The sequence below is a fragment of the Phacochoerus africanus genome, chromosome 11 (assembly GCF_016906955.1).
Source record: "Phacochoerus africanus isolate WHEZ1 chromosome 11, ROS_Pafr_v1, whole genome shotgun sequence".
Classification (NCBI taxonomy): domain Eukaryota; kingdom Metazoa; phylum Chordata; class Mammalia; order Artiodactyla; family Suidae; genus Phacochoerus; species Phacochoerus africanus.
Window position 1 is genome coordinate 107619049 of NC_062554.1, and position 19298 is coordinate 107638346.

Sequence of the window (19298 nt, forward strand, 5' to 3'; positions counted from 1 at the left end):
CAGCTGTGAGTGAGTTTAGACATGAACAGAAGAATAAATGGCAGTCAAATCATAGAATCACCAGACAAAATCATCGTTGTTTTAGACTGGCCAGTTTTGGAGAGGTTTGTTGTGAAGTGAAAGCTGAGTGGAAAAGTAGGGAAAGAAAAAAAAATAACTAACTATACTTAGAAGGTTATCAATGCTGTGATTAAAATAAAGATGCCTTTGAAAGATCATCAGTGAAATAGCAATATGCAAATACATGAAGATACTCTAATGAGTAACAAGAGGAAGAAAACATTTCATAGAAGAAAGACTGGTTTTATAGTAAATTTTCTTTTTTTTTTTTGTCTTTTTACTATTTCTTTGGGCTGCTCCCTCGGCATATGGAGGTTCCCAGGCTAGGGGTCGAATCGGAGCTGTAGCCACCGGCCTATGCCAGAGCCACAGCAACGCGGGATCCGAGCCGCGTCTGCAACCTACACCACAGCTCAGGGCAACACCGGATCCTTAACCCACTGAGCAAGGCCAGGGATCGAACCCGAAACCTCATGGTTCCTAGTCGGATTCGTTAACCACTGCACCACGACGGGAACTCCTGGTTTTATAGTAAATTTTCAAATGTTCATTAAAAAAATCTTACCAGTATTATGATTTGGAGTTCATGAGAATTGATACGAATTTCTGGTCGACACAAGAGTCGACCCCAAAACAAGTAACATACGATATCAACATGGATGGGAAGGTCATTCAATTGGAAAGATGTCAATAGTCCAGAAAATAAGGGCTACATTTCATGTAATTTCAATCAAAATATCAGTGGGTTTTCTTATGTAATAAAAGTAATTTAAGATTCACTTTGGAGAATAAATAAAAGCAATGAACAGAATTGTGAAAAAAATAAGGATAAAAGACTCACTATATCAAATATAAAAACATTACACAAAGGTTCAGTAACTAAACTGAAAGAATTTGGAGAAAAATTTTAAGAACCAATAGAGAAAAACAGTAACTTGGACACAGACTCTAATGTAGGTAAGAATTTAAAATATGATAAAGGTGATGTTTCAAGTCAGTGAAAAAAAAGGAAAAAGTACTTGGTAAAAGGTACAGGGCCATCTGGAGTTCCCGTCGTGGCTCAGTGGTTAATGAACCTGACTAGGAACCATGAGGTTGCGGGTTCAACCCCTGGCTTCGCTCAGTGGGTTAAGGATCTAGCGTTGCCGTGAGCTGTGGTGTAGGTCGCTTGGATCCCAAGTTGCTGTGGCTCTGGTGTAGGCTGGTGGCTACAGCTCCGATTTGACCCCTAGCCTGGGAACCTCCATATGCTGTGGGAGTAGCCCAAGAAACGGTAAAAAGACAAAAACAAAACAAAACAAAACAAAAGGTACAGGGACATCTGAATTAATATTCGAGAAAAAGTTTGATCCCACTACAATATGTATCAAAATAAACCAGGTGACCTAAGAATTAAAAATAAACTTAACTAAACCTTAGGACTAGAAAATAATATAAATATTCACCTGACTTCAAATTAGAAAATGAAAGACTTTCTAAATACCAAAGCAAAGTTTAAAAGATCTAAACATTTTAAACTCATCCACATTAAAAAATTCCATTAATTAAAAAGCACATTTTCAACATATTAACAAATGGTTACAATACACTGAGCAATATACAGTAAGCAATATGCTCTGACAGTAAAAAGAGCAAATATTAAGCTCTTGAAATGCACACATGAAAAAAGAAATTAAAAAAAAAACCTTCAAACTGATCAACAAAGTGATGCAAATTGGAAACATCACTTTAAAAATCTTTCAAACTGACAAAGTTTTAAAAATTAAAATGTTTCAGAGTTCCTGTCATGGCTCAGTGGAAAAGAATCTGACTACTATCCATGAGGATACAGGTTTGATTCCTGCCCTCACTCAGTGGGTTAAGGATCTGGTATTGCTGTGAGCTGTGGTGTAGGTTGCAGATGTGTCTCCGATCTGGAGTTGCTGTGGCTGTGGCCAGCAACTGTAGCTCCGATTAGAACTCTAGCCATTAGAACTTCCACATGCCATGGGTGTGGCCTTAAACACACACACACACACACACACACACACACACAAAAGCAACTGCAACTTTTATAGGCAAATCTCACACACTGAACCCTAGAACACACTGAATAGAATACAAGTCACCAAAATATTAACAGTGGTTATCACTAATTAGTGAGATCAATTTAGTATTCTTTACATTTTTCTGCATTATTCAAATATAATCAAGAATTTTTATTTTTATTCTTTATTTTTTTGTGTCTTTTTAGGGCTGCACCCATGGCATATGGAGGTTCACAGGCTAGGGGTTGAATGGGAACTGTAGCCACCAGCCTACGCCAGCACCACAGCAATGCCAGATCCGAGTCACGTCTTCAACCCATACCACAGCTCACGGCAACGCTGGATCCTTAACCCACTGAGCAAGGCCAGGGATTGAACCCGCAACATCATGGTTTGTAGTCAGAATACATTTCCACTGCACCATGATGGGAACTATGAGAATTTTTATTTTTTAATTCAATGAATTTTATTATAGTTATAGCTGTACAACCATCATCACAATCTAATTTTACAACATTTCCATCCAAACCCCCACTTCACCTCTCCCTCCCCCAACCCTTACCTGTCCCCTTTGGTAACCATAAGTTTTCCAAAGTCTGTGGGTCTATTTCTGTTCTGTAAATAAGTTCACTTGTATCCCTTTTTTTAGATTCCATATATAAGTGATAGCATATGATTTTTTGTGTCTAACTTCACTCAGATAATTTCTAGTTCCATCCATGTTGCTGCAAATGCCATTACTTAATTCCTTTTTATGGCTGTGTAATATTTCATTGTGTATATGTACCACATCTTCTTTATCCATTTCTCTGTTGATGGACATTTATGTTGCTGCCATGTCTCAGCTATTGTAAATAGTGCTGCAATGAAGACTGGGGTACATGTATCTTTTCAAGTCGGTTTTTAATGTTTTCCCATATTATTCAAATATAATCAAAAATTTTTAAAAAGAATAATTTTAACTTACTTAAGAATGTTTTCCCATGTTTGACTGTCATAAAATGCATGGCTCCAACTCATTTTGACTGTTCCAACGATGACATTTTGTGAAAACACATCTGATCCTAATTTTCGATAAAGTTCCTCACATTCATCCAGGGGCATGTGAAACAATCCCAACATGAATGCTAATATAGCACCTGAAAGACAGAATCCTTAGTTTTTAACAGCACTGCCATTATAGTACTTTTAAGATCTCCTGAGTCACAGACCTGGTTAAAATTCTAGCTTTGCTACTTTCTAACTGTGTCACCTGGGACAAACCTCTTAGCATCCCAGAGCCCCAATTTTTTAGGGATAATAACGATAAAATTTGTACTTCTTAAAACACTAGGATAACATGGGTAAAGGGCTTTACCAGGCCTCAATGAGGCTTCAATAAATGCTAACCAACGATGATAACGATAATTTAAAAATGTGCAAAAATGTGTTGTTTTGCATTATATAATTAAGATATTGTGGTAGGTAATGTCCTTTCTAATCTTATTAAATTCCTTAGTTTTAGTCCCAGAATACAGTATATTTGATAGCTTACCAATTCATTAAAATAATCACTCCTTCAGGTTGGTCCTGGGAACCAACGGAATAAAGAAATTAGGCCTCTGGGATGACTTTTTAAAGAGCTGCTTTCGTATCCCAGCTGCAACTGATAGGACACACTGCCACCTACTGTACATAACTGGCCTAACCCTGAACTAAGGGAAAAAAGGGGAGAAGAAAGCTGTGGGGATGGGGAGGGCGTGGGCAGGGTAAAGACCAGTAGAGCATCACTGCTTGTACTGTGATTGTCAGCAAAGGAAAAAGCAAAATCACTATCATAATGTACTTTAAATACTGTACGTATTTTATTACTATTAGTCTTATGCTAGTAAAAGATAAGTTGGCTTGTTTTAAAATACACTGAATAGCATAACTATATACATACACATATACATAATAAAATTTTTTTTTCAATTTGCAGAAAATGTTTAACTCACTCAAGAAATAACTTGCGAAAAAATTAGGTTGCTTTTAAGTAGGTCTACCGTAGAAATGAACAGGTATTAGAAAACTGAATTTTATTGAAGTGGTAAGGACACTACCCTTAAACTAAATATACATTTATTAACTTTATAAAAACTCTAGGTGCAATCAGGATTTCTACATTAAAATACATAAAGTGAAAAAAGGAAAAATTACAAGCATTATATGACAAGTTAAGGTTAACATAAGCTAGAAGTCACAATAGAAAAAATGTGATAAATGCAGAAACATACATACTACATAAACAAACACTCTACCTAAGGGTTGAATCTCTGATGTAAAATTTTCTTTACTGAGCACCCCTCTGCTAACAATGGTGCCAAAGCAAGAAGTTAGCTTGTAGGTATGCTTAAATGTTTGAATTGAGAAGAACATTCCAAAATTTTAACAGAAATGGCCAGGGTAACAGCTCTAAGAAAAAGTACCAAGAACACTTATCCTGGGAAAGGTTTCTAAGGAAAGTTTCCATAAATAAATCAACTGGGAGTATACACGTTATTTTCCTATCCTGAGAGTCCCAGAGCATTTTTAACATACTAAAATAGCTAAAAAGTCCCTCTCTAAACAAACCTGTTTAACTTCCTTTAACCCAATCTTTGGCAACTTTGCTATTATCTTGAGCAATCAGTGTTCAGTGGAACATCACAGGAATCACTGATTACTCCTGCTTCTGAACCATCCCTACAGCTGCTCTCATTCAGTTTTCACAATGGAGCATCAACTAACATGCCCTCAGGGAATATCTGCCATACTTGACACAGAAAATGCAGGGAAATCATTTGATTTTGTTGCTAGTGGTCTTTTGGACTGCTGCTATAATTAAAAGGACTGAGAAAAAACAAAGTCTACAAAGATAAACTAAAGTAAAATGAAAAATTATCAGGTCAAACAGTAGAACACTCAGCAAGGATCTGCAACACCAATTGCTCCTGAGTGCCAACTGGGAGGTAGGCGGTAGCTAAGGGCATCCTCAGAGGCTTCAGGTACACACTGGGGGATAGGGTGGGGGTCATATGTGGCTAAGAGAGCTGATACAGGAAACAAAAACAAAACAAATGGAAGAGAAAACAAAAAAATACATCTGATGGTGAGTCAATGAAAACTAGGAAATTATTCAAAAACAATTATATTCTAAGTTGCCAATTTCTTCCACACAAACATGAAACTACAATTTTAAATGTACATCAACCAGCAATATTAAAAAATGGCTTTTAAAAAGCTCAGATTCTCACATTTATCAGCTAAAATTTTGGTTTCAAACAACCAGATAAAAAAGGATATAAGAAACAATTTCCTCAGAGAGGAACAGCTTTCCAGGAAAAGTAAAATCTCATCCATCCTTATGTTCTACTGGTTCAAGTACAGTCTGAATTCCTACCTTCCTTCCATTCTGTCACTTTCCTTAAGGCGACCATACCATAAAACAATAATTCACAATTTGTACTTGGCATTGTGGCTTATTTAAAACCTATTAGAAAAGCACAGTAAAATCTACCTCTGAGTGTTAGCTTATTCCCAAGAAGACATTTTTTAAAAGTTCATTAAGCAAATCAAAAGGTTATTCATCATTGAAACTTGAAACTAACATCCATCATTTCAGGAAACGGCCATGATTTTAAACATAAGTCTTTACTGTTCATTTTCTCAGGGCACCACTGGGATGCACCACTTCCACAGAGTAACAATTACCTGTGCTTACACCACAAATGTAATCAAAGAGTTGATGCACTGGCTTCTGAGTAAGTTCAACTAATTTTCGTAGTGTCTGAAGAGCAACCACACCCCTGTGGAAAAAAATGAAAGGCAAAATTGAGAATTCCTATTTTAAGGAAAGTTAAATTATCAAATAAAACAATTCTGCAAATTGGTTTTCTAGCTTATATGTTAACATGAAAACTAATAATATAAATTAGCATCAGTTAAAACTGCCAAGAGTTTCTAGCTCACTTTTGAAAATCCAGTATCTAAACACTGGTATAAGACCTATCTTATGGCAGCGCATTTTAAATTTGTACTAGTATTTCTTTAAATAAGACAAAGATGTGCCAACGTGAGATGTTCCGTTAAAAGCTCCCCAGTTTGGGGATGCCATATATTGGTTTCTTCACTTACCAATGTAGCTGGTTACCTATGCTTCTATACATTTTGTTGTATATATTTCACTAGTCATATTTTTAGGCTTTCTTTTATTTTCACTTTTTAAAACTCTTAACTACCTCAAGACAAGGCTCCGCATTAAAGACGTATTAATTTATGCTGCTGACTTTATTCATTTCTGGATCCTTACCAAAGGCAGCAAGTGGCTTCATGAAAGAATGTGAAAGATGAGGCAGCCTGGGAGGTACAGGTCAACTCAGGGTGTGTGTAACATGTGGACAAGCCTTAACACTGGCAGGATATACAGACACAATGGAAAGCTCTAATCCCCATATAAAGTGTGGAGCAGAGAACACAATATTACTTAGGCACCACAAAACAAAATTTAGACGGTCAAATTATGCTTTGGATACTGCTAGCACAAAATCATGAGAAAATATTTTCAGATGAAAGTAGAAAATGGTGGAGTTCCCTTGTGGCTCAGTAGGTTAAGGATCTGGTGTCATCACTGCAGTGGCTTGGATCATTGCTGTGGTGAGGGTTCAATCCCTGGTCCAGGAACTTCCACATACAGTGAATTCAATGCAAGACCTTAAGAATTAAAGATTAAGCTGAATAAAATATAATTAATAGTGTGACCTCCATTTTCTTATGAAAAGGAAACAGAGCATGCATATCTATATTCATATGGGAAAAAACATTTGAAGAAATAAAGAAAAATATTAAAAATAATCTTGGAATTGTGAGCTATGATGTTGGTTTCTCTCCTTTTCTTTTTTTCCTCCCAAGTTTTACTTGTATAAACAGAAGAAAATTATTCTAAAGTGGCAAATACTTAGAATTAGGGACAAATTTAAAAACAAATATTCTTGCCAGCTCGATTCTAACATGCCTAATACTGTACAAGGCTCTCCCATACAAAAGAAATACAAAATATGGGTTCTTTTTTTTTCACAAGCCTCCCTATCTTACTCTTTCCAACACAAATTAAAAATAAAAAAAAAAAAAAAAGAGCACTGAATGCCAATTTCCCATTCTGGCTGCTCTCATACTCCCTTAAAACGAGGTTTCTCAATAGCAGCACTACCGACATTTTGGGCTAAACAGCCCTTTGTTGTAGAGGGTAGCCTAAACATTGAAGGATATTTAACAGCAAATGTCCTCTTCTCACAAAGTCTCAGCTGCAATCCCCCAGCTGTGACTACTAAAAACATCCCCAGACAGACACTGACAAATATCCTCCAGTGGCAAAATCACCTCCAGTGGAGAATCAATGATCTAAACCCATCTTCATTCTAACCACTCTTTCCCAAATATCTTCACTCCAACTTCCACCCTGTACGACTAATAAAATTATTCTAGGAAACCACTTATTGGCCACAAACACCTCCCTCACTAAAGAGACACTTAAATGTCCCTTAATGTTCTTATTTTAGATTTCCACTCAAATGTTATGTTGCCAAGGCGGGGACGGGGAGGGAGTGGGATAGACGGGGGGTCTGGGGTTAACAAATGCAAACTATTGGCATCTGGAGTGGATAAGCAATGAAATTCTGCTGTATAGCACAAGGAACTATATGCAGTCACTTGTGATGGAACATGATTGAGGATAATATATATATATGTGTGTGTGATATGTATGTGTGTGTTGTGTGTGTGTGTATGACTGAGTCACTTTGCTGTACAGTAGAAAATGACAGAACACTGTAAATCAACTATAATGGAAAAAAATAAAAATAAAAAAAATGAGCACTGAATGCTGAAGATTAGGTTTGGGTCACTTCACCTTTCTGGGTCTCATTTTTTTCTATAAAATAGGAAATTAGAGGGAGTTCCCATTGTTGCTCAGCAGGTTAAGAACCCGACTAGTATCCATGAGGATGTGGATTCGATCCCTGGCTTCACTCAGTAGGTTAAGGATGCTGCAAACTGCAGTGTAGGTAGTAGATGCAGCTCGGATTCTGCCTTGTTGTGGCTGTGGTGTAGGCAGGTAGTTGCAGCTCTAATTTGCCCCCTAGCATGGGAACTTCCATATGCTGCAGGTGAGGCCCTAAGAAGAAAAAAAAAAAAAAAAAAAAAAGGAAGGAATTAGATACTACATAATCTCTAAGATTCATTTCAGGCCTAAAGTCCTATAATTCTAGGTATGTTTCAACAGAAATACTTCACATCCTACACAATGTATGGATGTGTTATAATTTTAAATTCTATATAAGAAATCAACCCCATTTAATATTCTCTTTATTTAATATATCTTCCAATTTTGTTTTGCCTCTTTTCATCTTTTTTTTTTTTTTTTTTTAGGGCCACACCCCCCAGCATATAGAGGTTCCCAGGCTGGGGGTTGAACTGGAGCTATGGCCACTGGCCTACGCCACAGCCATGCCAGATCCCAGCTGCATCTGCAACCTACACCACAGCTCATGGCAATGCCAGATCGTTAACCCACTGAGTGAGGCCAGGGATAGAACCTGCATCCTCATGGATACTAGTTGGGTTCTTAACCCACTGAACCACAATGGGAACTCCCATGGAAGATCCTTCTGGGACTTTTCTCTCCTAAATCAATTCTACCTTCATTTGCCAATTGAGCATTTCTCAAGACTAGTCACCTCCTCCTCATTCCTGCAGTTCTGTCCCAGTTATCTACCGGGTTTCCCCTTGAGAGTGATCTCAACCTATCCATACCATATCCAGTCCCTCTTACTCTTCAAATTTTTTATTGCATATTTTCTTTCCTCTTGCTCCCCACCCAAGGTTAGTATTTCACTGTCCTCTGCCTAGATTATTAAATGGGTAGTTCTTGAACACAGAGAAGGATTAGCAAGGTAGGTACAGCAGAGTGAAATCAGAGAGGTAAATTAAAGCTAAGAACAATAAGCAGGAAGTGCAGTATGAATCACTGATCTAAATCCACCTTCATCCTGGCCAGCCTCTGAATTTTCCCAAATATCTTCATTCCAATTTCTTCCCAGTATGACTAATAAAACTCCTTGTCTATGAAACCGAATATATATATATATTTTTTTGCTATTTCTTGGGCCGCTCCCGTGGCATATGGAGGTTCCCAGGCTAGGGGTCAAATCGGAGCTGTAGCCACCGGCCTACGCCTGAGCCACAGCAACGCGGGGATCCGAGCCGCGTCTGCAACCTACACCACAGCTCAAGGCAACGCCGGATCGTTAACCCACTGAGCAAGGTCAGGGACCAAACCCGCAACCTCATGGTTCCTAGTCGGATTCGTTAACCACTGCGCCATGACGGGAACTCCTGAAACCAAATATTATTGGTCACAAACTTCTTTTCACTCTGTACCTCCTTCACTCTAAACAGACATCTCAATGCTCCTTCATGGTTTTATTTCAGATCTCTACTCAAAGGTGATCCTCTTAACAATAGCACTATTATTCTCTAGCTCTTTACTTTGCCTTATTTTTCTTCAAAACACCCATTACTGTTCAATAATATGTTTTTGTTTTTCTGGTTGTTGTCTCCTAAGGAAAGAGAAGTGGCAGGGAACTGGAACATAGCTAGAAAGTATGGAAGGAAAGATTTATAAAACCAAGCCAAAGCATCTAACCAACAAGCAGTAAGGAACTACACAAACTAAGACTGAATAGAAGCATGGATAGCTTGTTGGTAAGAATGGAGCCTGACAGTGATCCATCTTCTTTTGAACTAAGAACGCATTAAATACTTCTTGTGTAGCACCAGAACTGGCATCTGCAAGATGTAGGGCATCAGAACGTTACTGATATAAGCTTCTTTTCTAGCAAGCGCTTTATAAGAGACTCAGTCAATTGATAAATATGGGGTAAGATAAATACAGTAAAAGAAAGCTAACATTACGGAACAGTGCCAAGATTTTAAGAGATTCATGGTTGATGAACTGTCCTAAACTACCAATAAGGTCTGAAAAGACCAATCTAAAATATAAATACTTGGTCAAATTAAAATAAAGGAAATTCAATAGAGTTCTTATTGAACTTGAAAAATTAGTAAATTAAGAAACAACATTTCATTTTTAAAATTTGATTTTTATAACAATGTAATTATATAATTTATAATGATATAACCTTAAAAAAATCCTCCTAAGGCTGAACTGGATCTACAGTTTTTTTTTCCTTTTTCTTTTTTTAAAGGTTGCACCTGCACCAGGAGTTAGATCAGAGCTGCAGCTGAGACATATGCCACCAGATCCAAGCTGCAATTGCAACATATGCCACAGCTTGTGGCAAATGCCAGATCCTTAATTCAGGGATAAGGCCAGGGATCCATCCCACATCCTCACAGTGACAATGCTGGGTTGAAATCTGCTGAGCCACAATGAGAACTGGTTTTTTGTTGTTCAATTAGAGTACAATTGACATAACAACATAATGTTAGTTTATATTGGGCATACAACATGATTCATCATATTAGGTGTACAACATGATTCAACATTTGTATGCACCGCAAAATGACCACTCAATAAGTCTATTTAGCATCTGTCGCCATATAAAGTTTCCTTGTAATGAGAACTTTTAAGATTTACTCTCTTAACAACTTCCAAATTTGTAATACAATATTCTTAACTATAGTCCCTGTGCTGTACATTACATTCCCAGGACTTATTTACTTTATAACTGATTTTTTTTTTTTTTTTAGGGTCACACCCACAGCATGTGGAAGCTCCCAGGCTAGGGGTCAAGTCAGAGCTGCAGCTACCAGCCTACACCATAGCCATAGCAAAGTGGGATCCAAGCTGTCTGCAATCTACACCACAGCTCGTGGTAACAATTGATCCCTAACCCACTGAGCGAGGCCAGGGATTGGACCCACATCCTCATGGATCCTAGTCGAGATCATTAACTGCTCAGCCACGAAGGGAACTCCTGGAACTCCTTTGATCCCCTTCACCCATTTCACCTACCCTCCAATGCCCTCTCCATCTGGCAACCACCAAATCTGTTTTCCATAACTATGAATTTTGTCCTGATTTGTTTATTTTGTTTCTTAGATTCCACATATAAATGAAATCACATGGTATTTGCCTTCCTCTGAATTATTTCACTTAGCATAGTAACTTCCAGTTCTACCCATGTGGGTGCAAATGGCAAGATTTCATTCTTTTTTATGGTTGAGTAGTATTCCACTGTGTGTATGTACATATATATGCATATGTATATCCATCGATGGACATAGTTTGCTTCTATATCTGGGCTACTGTAAATCACGGTGCAATAAACACAGGGGTGCACATCTTTTCAAATTACTGTTTTCATTTTCTCTGAATAAATACCCAGAGAAGAAATTGTTCTATAATATGGTAAATCTATGTTTAATACTTAGGATCTAGAGTTTTAAAAAATCATTTTTCTAGCCTTACCTTATTCCTCCACCATCAATTGAGAGAATCCGGATTCCTCTTCCTTTCACTGGATCCACATAGCCAATTAAGGCCAAAATTTCTCTAACTGCCGCCTGAAGAGTTTCATCCTTAATTTGTCTCAATCGTAGTAAATATGGAATAATTTTTTCCTATATTGAAAGAAAAGTTATTTTGTACTTTTGTCAAATCAGAATGAAAACATATTCTTCTCAACCACATATAATCAGAACACCAAGGTTAATTACTTTTTCAGTAATTTTAAACTATAGATTAGTTTTTATATATTAATGTCAATTTATATCTAAGTCTAAAACTCTATCCAAACATTTTCCTTAAAAGGTACAAGTCTTAACAATTAGATAAAATACAATTTCCTAACACAAATTTACAAAGTATTAATTGTTATGACAGGTTATAAATTCTATATAATATTTTGTCCGAATCCTAAAGTTAAGAAGATGAAACTGCTTCATAGTAACTACTGAAAACTAAATTTGTTATTAAAAGAAAAAATAAACCATCTTGTGTACACTGCACATGAGGTAAAAGGGTAGCTCAGTGAAATATGAACAAACGTTAATTAAGAAATAAAACTCAAGTAGAAGAGAAAATCTAACCATTATAGTTAAATAATTAGTTTAAACAAACCTGGAACATCAAGATTCTAAGCATTCAACTTCATATTGTTGATCAGACCCTAGGGTTCTATGCGGACTTTACCCAAGGTTCTCTGGCTTCTGTACAAAGAAGCATCTCATCTGGTCAGTACCCCAAGTTTAAAGAACAGTTGAGTGGCAGCAATACTTGTGCCATGAAGCCTTCCGTAAATCAAGTGATTTCCCAATATAGCACTCATTTTCTTTTTTATGATGAATCAAATCTGGAAAGGGGTTAACTGCTGGGAAGTATAGTTTCCCCTGAGCTATTTGCTGATTTGGGGAAGAAACAAAGGATTGAAAACCTAGATGTGATTCAGCCAGAGGACCATAAGTGGAGGCCAGAGAAACCAGCTGAGCATTTAAGAGTCGCGAAGGTTTGGAGCCACAAAACTGAAGACGTGAGGGGCCTCAATCACGATTGGTTTCATGTCAAGACATCTGCTGGATTCTTTAACTACGTGGTGTGGAAAGTTAAAAAGCTAAGCCGGAAAACTCTGAAAATGAGAATGGAATTTTCTGTGCTCTTGAGATTTTGGGGCTAAAGGAAGTGGTGATGGCGGTAAATACATTAGGCTGTCAACTAAAAGCCTTGGAGGGAGAATGTGCCCTAAAAAATAGGGCAAACTAGAGGTGTCAACAAATTGTAAGCCAGCCATGACCTAGCTCTGACCCTAACTAAACTAAGGTTATCAGTGCCCCACTCTACATGTTAAGCAGAGGAACAAAAAGACTATCTCTAGAAAAAGAAACTGTCTGACATAGTCTAAATCCTCTGTAATTTAAAAATCTTCACAATGTCCAGCATCCAGAAAAATGATAAGGTGAAACCAGTACCAAAGGATCAAAGGCTGAGAGATGATCCTAATATTGGTAAAGTGATCAGTAAAACATATCAACTATATTAAAATAAAAAATAAAATTACCATCCCAAATCATCATACACCTAGGAATTAAATTTTCCAAAAATCTCGTGATGAAAGACGTACAAGACACCGACCTTGAAAAGTTTTAATATACTGAGTATTCTGGTCAGAACATTTGTGTCCTCTCAAAATTCCATACAATGAAATCCTATCCCTCCCCAAAGTATTCGAAGGTGAGGTCTTTGGGAAGTGCTTAGGTCATGAAGGTGGAGTCTTCGTGAATGGGGTTAGCGCCCCAAAGAAGAGATGAGTGAGAAGGCACCAGCTAGGAGCCAGGAAGAGCCCTGCCGCCCCCTGCCCCAGTAAGCAATCACGCTGGCATCTTGATCTTGGACTTCCAAATTCCAGAACTCTGAGAAATAAATTTATGTTGTTTATAAACTGGTGGTATTTTGTTAAAGCAGCCCAAGTGGACTAAGGCATTGAGAGAAAATAAAGACAATCCAAATAAATGGAAGAATACACCATATTCAAGGCTTGGAAGAAAATACTGTAAAAGACTTATAACTCACCACAAATTACTCCTCAGATTCAACATAATCCTAGATTATTTTTATTTTTTAATTTTTTGATAAACTAATTCAAAAATTTATATAGAAATACGATGTGCCAAAATTAGAACACTGGGGAACACCATACACAAAAATAAAAATAAACTTAATCCATACACAAAAATAAACTTAAAATGGATTAAACACCTAGATATAAGACCAGATACTATAAAACTCGTAAGAGGAAAACCTAGGCCAAACACTCTGACATAAACGACAGCAACAGCTTCTCAGATCCACCTCCTAGAGTAATGACAATAAAAACAAACATAAACAAATGGGACTTAATTAAACTTAAAAGTTTCTGCACAGCAAAGGAAACCCTCAACAAAACAAAAAGACAACCCACAGAATGGAAGAAAATATTTGCAAATGAAGCGACTGACAAGGGATTAATCTTCAAAATTTATAAACACCTTCTGCAGCTCCATACCAAAAAAACAAACAACCCCATCAAAAAATGGGCAGAAGAGCGAAACAGACAATTCTCCAAAGAAGACATACGGATGGCCAAAAAACACATGAAAAGATGTTCAACACCACGCATTATTAGAGAAATGCAAATCAAAACCACTCTGAGGTACCACCTTACACCAGCCAGAATGGCCATCATCAAAAAGTCTACAAACAATAAGTGCTGGAGAGGGTGTGGAAACAAAGGAACCCTCGTACACTGTTGGTGGGATTGTAAAGTGGTGCAACCACTGTGGAAAACAGTATGGAGGTGCCTCAGAAAATTAAAAACAGAATTACCATTTGATCCAGCAATCCCACTCCTGGGTATCTATCCAGAGAAAACCATGACTCGAAAAGACACATGTACTCCAATGTTCACTGCAGCACTATATACAATAGCCAAGACATGGAAACAACCTAAATGTCCATCAACAGAGGAGTGGATCAAGATGTGGTACATATACACAATGGAATATTACTCAGCCATTAAAAGAAAGGAAATAATGGCATTTTCAGCAACATGGATGGACCTAAAAATTATCATGCTAAGTGAAGTCAGTCAGACAATGAGACACCAACATCAAATGCTATCACTTACATGTGGAATCTAAGAAAAAGGACACAATGAACTTCTTTGCAGAACAGATACTGACTCACAGACTTTGAAAAATTTATGTTTTCCAAATGAGACAGGTTGTGGGGGGGATGCACTGAGGGTTTGTAAATGCTATAAAATTTGGTTGTGACAGTTGTTGTACAACTATAAATATAATAAAATTCATTGAGTAATTATAAAAGAAAAGAAATACAATGTGCCAAGAACACCTAAACCAATGTTAAGAGAAAGAATAAAGTTGGAAGATTTACACTACGGACATAAAATGTATTACAAAGCTACAGTAATTCAGGCAGGACAGTACTGGAAGAAGGACAAACAATATACTAATGGAGCAGAAAACAATGGTTAGAAAGAGATCCATAAATACTAACCTAATTTATGATGAAAACGCTTTTAAATAAATGGCATGAGGTCAACAAAATCAAGGTTTTTGCCTCACACCATACAACCAAATCTATTCTAGATGAGTAGTAGATAAGAATGCCAAAGATAAAGCAAACTTTTAGAAGAAAACCACAGGACAGTATCTTTATGATCTCAGAACAGGCCAACATTTCTTAAATAGGACACAAAGTGCTAACTGTAAAGGAGAATATTTATAAATTGGACTATATTAAAATTAGGAATATCTATTCATCAAGAACCATTAGGGGAGTTCTTGTGATGCAGTGGATTAAGAATTCAGCATTGTCACTGCAGCAGCTTCAGTTGCTGCCGTGGCATGGGTTCGATTCTGTGGTCCTGGAACTTCCACATGCCACAGGAGTGGCCCAAAAAGAAAACACACACACACACACACACACACACACACACACACACACGAAAGAGTTAAAACATTACCCACAGAGTAGGAGAATTTACTTATAAGACACACACATACGTATAAAGACTTACAGCCATAATAAATAAATAAATTCTCCAAATCAATTAGAAAAAGCTGATCAACCCAATGCATAAATGAGCAGGACCTGCTATAGGCACTTCATAAAGGAAGTATACAAATGGCCAATAAACACTAGAAAGTTGCTCAACTTCATAGTTACCAGAGAAATAGAAATTAAAGCCACAATTTATTATCATTAGACACCTAAAAAAAATGCCTAAAAAAAAATGATATAAAGTGTTGGAGTGGAAAGAGCACCACCAGAAGACTCATACAATGCAATAAAGTATCAATCGGTATAAGCAATTTGCAAAACCATATGGAAGTATCCACTAAAGATGAAAACAGATACACTCTATGACCAGGCCCACTACTCTTGGGTATACATTCCAAAAAAAAGAAGACTTATGTTTTCCAAAAGATGTATCCCAGAAGCACAATTCCCAACTATTCCCAAATTGGAAACTCTAAATGTCCGTCAGTAGTACAATGAATACACTGAACTATACTCATAAAATAGAAAACATCACAATGAGAATGAATGTTTCTTAACTACACCCAAAGGATAGAAGATCCTCACAGACGTAATGTTGACCAAAAAAAAAAAAAAAAAAAGACACAAAAGAGCGCATGCTGTATCATTCCATTTATATAACATCCAAAAAGAGGGACAACTAATCTACACTGCTAGAAATCAGAACTGGTCAATCTCTTTAAAGATAGTAATTGGAAGGGGACATAAAGGAGTTTTTGGAGTGCTAGTAATACTGTGTTTCTTAACTGGGTGGCTGTTATACAGGTACGTTCAATTTCTGTCAACTTATGGAGCTGAATACTTAATATGTATACTTTTCTGTATATAATATTTTTACAAAAAATTTTTTAAAAAGAGACACATGAATCAGCATGAAGGGGTGCTTACAAGTGAAAGTTGAGACAAATCCAGTATGTAAGAAAAAGGGGGGGGGGGATTACAGAAACACAATTTATGAAAACCATGAGTTTATAATGATAATTTTTTTAAAAAAGAAAAAAATGACAAAAATTCATCTCACCACTGAGGCAGCTTTTAGGGCAACTCTTTACTTTGAAACATGATGACTAAGTGGAAAGAAATTAAGCATTTCTTTTGCTTTTCCTGCAACAATGATCTTTGTGTAACCAAATAGCTTTAGCTAGAGAAGAAAAGCTCTGTTTTTACAGAAGAATGTCAATTGTAACACAGAAGGAATGACAGAATTAGAAATTTATCATTTTGCAACTCTGATGAAATGACTAGTTCTAGAAATAATTAGGTTAATGGTTGATGGTTCCAGCCTAAGCCCTATTTAATGAAAAGATGAGCTGGTCATCTCTATAATCCTGTGGTCAACCTTAGCATTACAAATGTTGTTCAAGCAATTATGTGTTCTGACACTACGCAACATGAGGTACAAAATATCATCTACAACGTGCTCTGACAAGTGAACACTTAATCAAGTCTTTATGTTTAAAGTCCAATGTGTAGGAAATAAAAAGGAGAGAGGAGTACATCAGTAATACCAACGAGGAAGAGGCCAAGTAAATCCAGAAGGGGAGTCATTCTACAAGAAAACACACATCACATTTCTCTTTGGTAATGAAGAGTCCTTAGATTTGGCATGAGTACGTAAAAGAAGAGTTCTCAAAGTTTCTATTAGCAAAGCTAGTCATAATAGACTAAAACTGAAAACCACCTAGAAATTCATCAACAGTACAACGAATAAATAAGTTGTAACACACTGATACCACAGCATACAAAAGCAACAAGAACAAATGATTTACAACTATCCACACAATTTAAGATTCCTACCAGCATGGTGAATGACAGAAGACAGTCATAATAGCTTAAGTAATATACAAAAACAGGTAGGAGTCCCCGATGTGCCATAGTGGGTTAAGGATCCAGAGCTACTGCAGCTGTAGCTCGGATTCCATCTCTGGCCCAGGAACTTCCATGTGGTGTGGGTGTGGCCAAGAACGAAAGAAAAAACAAATAAAGGCAAAACTAACTTGTGATGATTTTTTTGGGAAACTGATTGAAAGGAGGCCCAAGGGAGGCCTTGTGAGGTGCTGATTAATTCTCTTCTTCAGGGTGCCGATTACATGGATATGTGTGAAAACTCACTGACCTTTCTATTTACAACTGCATGTGTACTGAACTTTAATAAAGCATATTTTAAAAGGTCTTTAAAGTATGCAATTCATCTTAGAGCTCTTTCAGTTTATCGCTGAAATGTTAAATGACTTAAAAGCATATCTACATTTGGAAAATTTATCTTTTAGGTTAGAGATTATATCTATATCTATATCTCTCTCTATATATATAAGATAATCCCAAATTTTATGAACATGAAACTCTATAGTTTAGCTACTATAATGTAGGTATTACATGATATAAAACTACAGAAGGGTATATTATTCAAAAACATAATCTTTCAGCAAGATAGTCATCAAAAGAGGGCAGTTCTCTTGTGGTGCAACAGGGTAAGGATCCGGCATTGTCATTGCAGTGGCTTGGGTTACTGCTGTGGCATGGGTTTGATCCCTGGCCTGGGAACTTCCACAAGCCATGGGCACAGCCAAAAAAAAAGTTGGTTAAGTATGAACTAGGTTTACTTACAATCTTCCAGATGGCAAGTTAAAAATAAGCACTAACAGATCTCTAATGAAATGTTAACCTTATTATTCATATATATTTCCAAACTGTTCATTATATATTACTAATAATGATAGCACAGATGTAAAGAGACCCGATTGCATCATTCACATTTTATAGCATTTCTCTGAAAACAGTCTGCTTGAATGAGTTTAAATTATCTTCACTATTTTATGTTTAAAAAAAGTGAGGCAAAGAAAAGCTGTTTTATTAATAGGATCACCAACTCAACTACCAATGAGTTCATGAAAACTTTTAGACTTTCAAATACAAAAAGATGATGAAATAAAAATTAGCAATGGTTTTACCTATGAATTATGACTCCGTTCTTAAAAGAGTCGTTACATAGCATAAAGACACTGCATTTAAGAAAAACTTGGTGGCTATTAGGCAATTCAACTAATGTACTGAGATTTATCTTCTCTTTTAAAATGTTTTATCTTAAAGTGTAGATATGAGTATTAAGAGCATAACGTATCACAAAATAAAAGGAAACATTTAGGATAATGTATAAAGCAAAATAAATGGAAAATTACTGAATATATATCACATGCATGACAAAGCCACAACAATATTTACATAGGAAATATCAAAGGCATTGCATTCTCCATTTAGAAGGTTAATCAGTATTTTTATGCGAAGACAAAACCTAGATTAGAGGTAATGAGAATTACCCTGACAGCCACTCCTTTTCCTTCAGGAAATTCTAGAAGATGGAAAGTCAGTTCTTCAACCCTGGTAATGCAGAGCCTTGGGTCAGCTGTTCTTCTTAACGCTTGGACTAATGCCCGGGTTCTGTTGTCAATACTCACTCTGGCAATAATCTACAAAGACATATTAAATATATATATGATTAGGCTACGAAACTGCTCTAGTAATAGCAACAAGCGATTGAAGTTTCTTAGGTCCCATTAGGAAATGAAACTGATAAATCTGACAAAAACGAACACTTG

General features: G+C 36.6%; 1 protein-coding gene across 4 annotated transcripts in view; it reads right to left on the minus strand.

The window, feature by feature from the left end:
* Positions 1-19298, minus strand: part of PNPLA8 (patatin like phospholipase domain containing 8) — a 49313-nt gene that overhangs the window by 20186 nt on the left and 9829 nt on the right. For all 4 annotated transcript variants that reach the window (XM_047752365.1, XM_047752367.1, XM_047752366.1 and 1 more), the window contains 4 exons: positions 19020-19169; positions 11575-11726; positions 5799-5893; positions 3055-3226 (listed from right to left, as the gene is read on the minus strand). In XM_047752365.1, coding sequence (XP_047608321.1) covers positions 3055-3226; positions 5799-5893; positions 11575-11726; positions 19020-19169 — 569 coding nt within the window. The remainder of the gene's footprint in view (positions 1-3054; positions 3227-5798; positions 5894-11574; positions 11727-19019; positions 19170-19298) is intronic.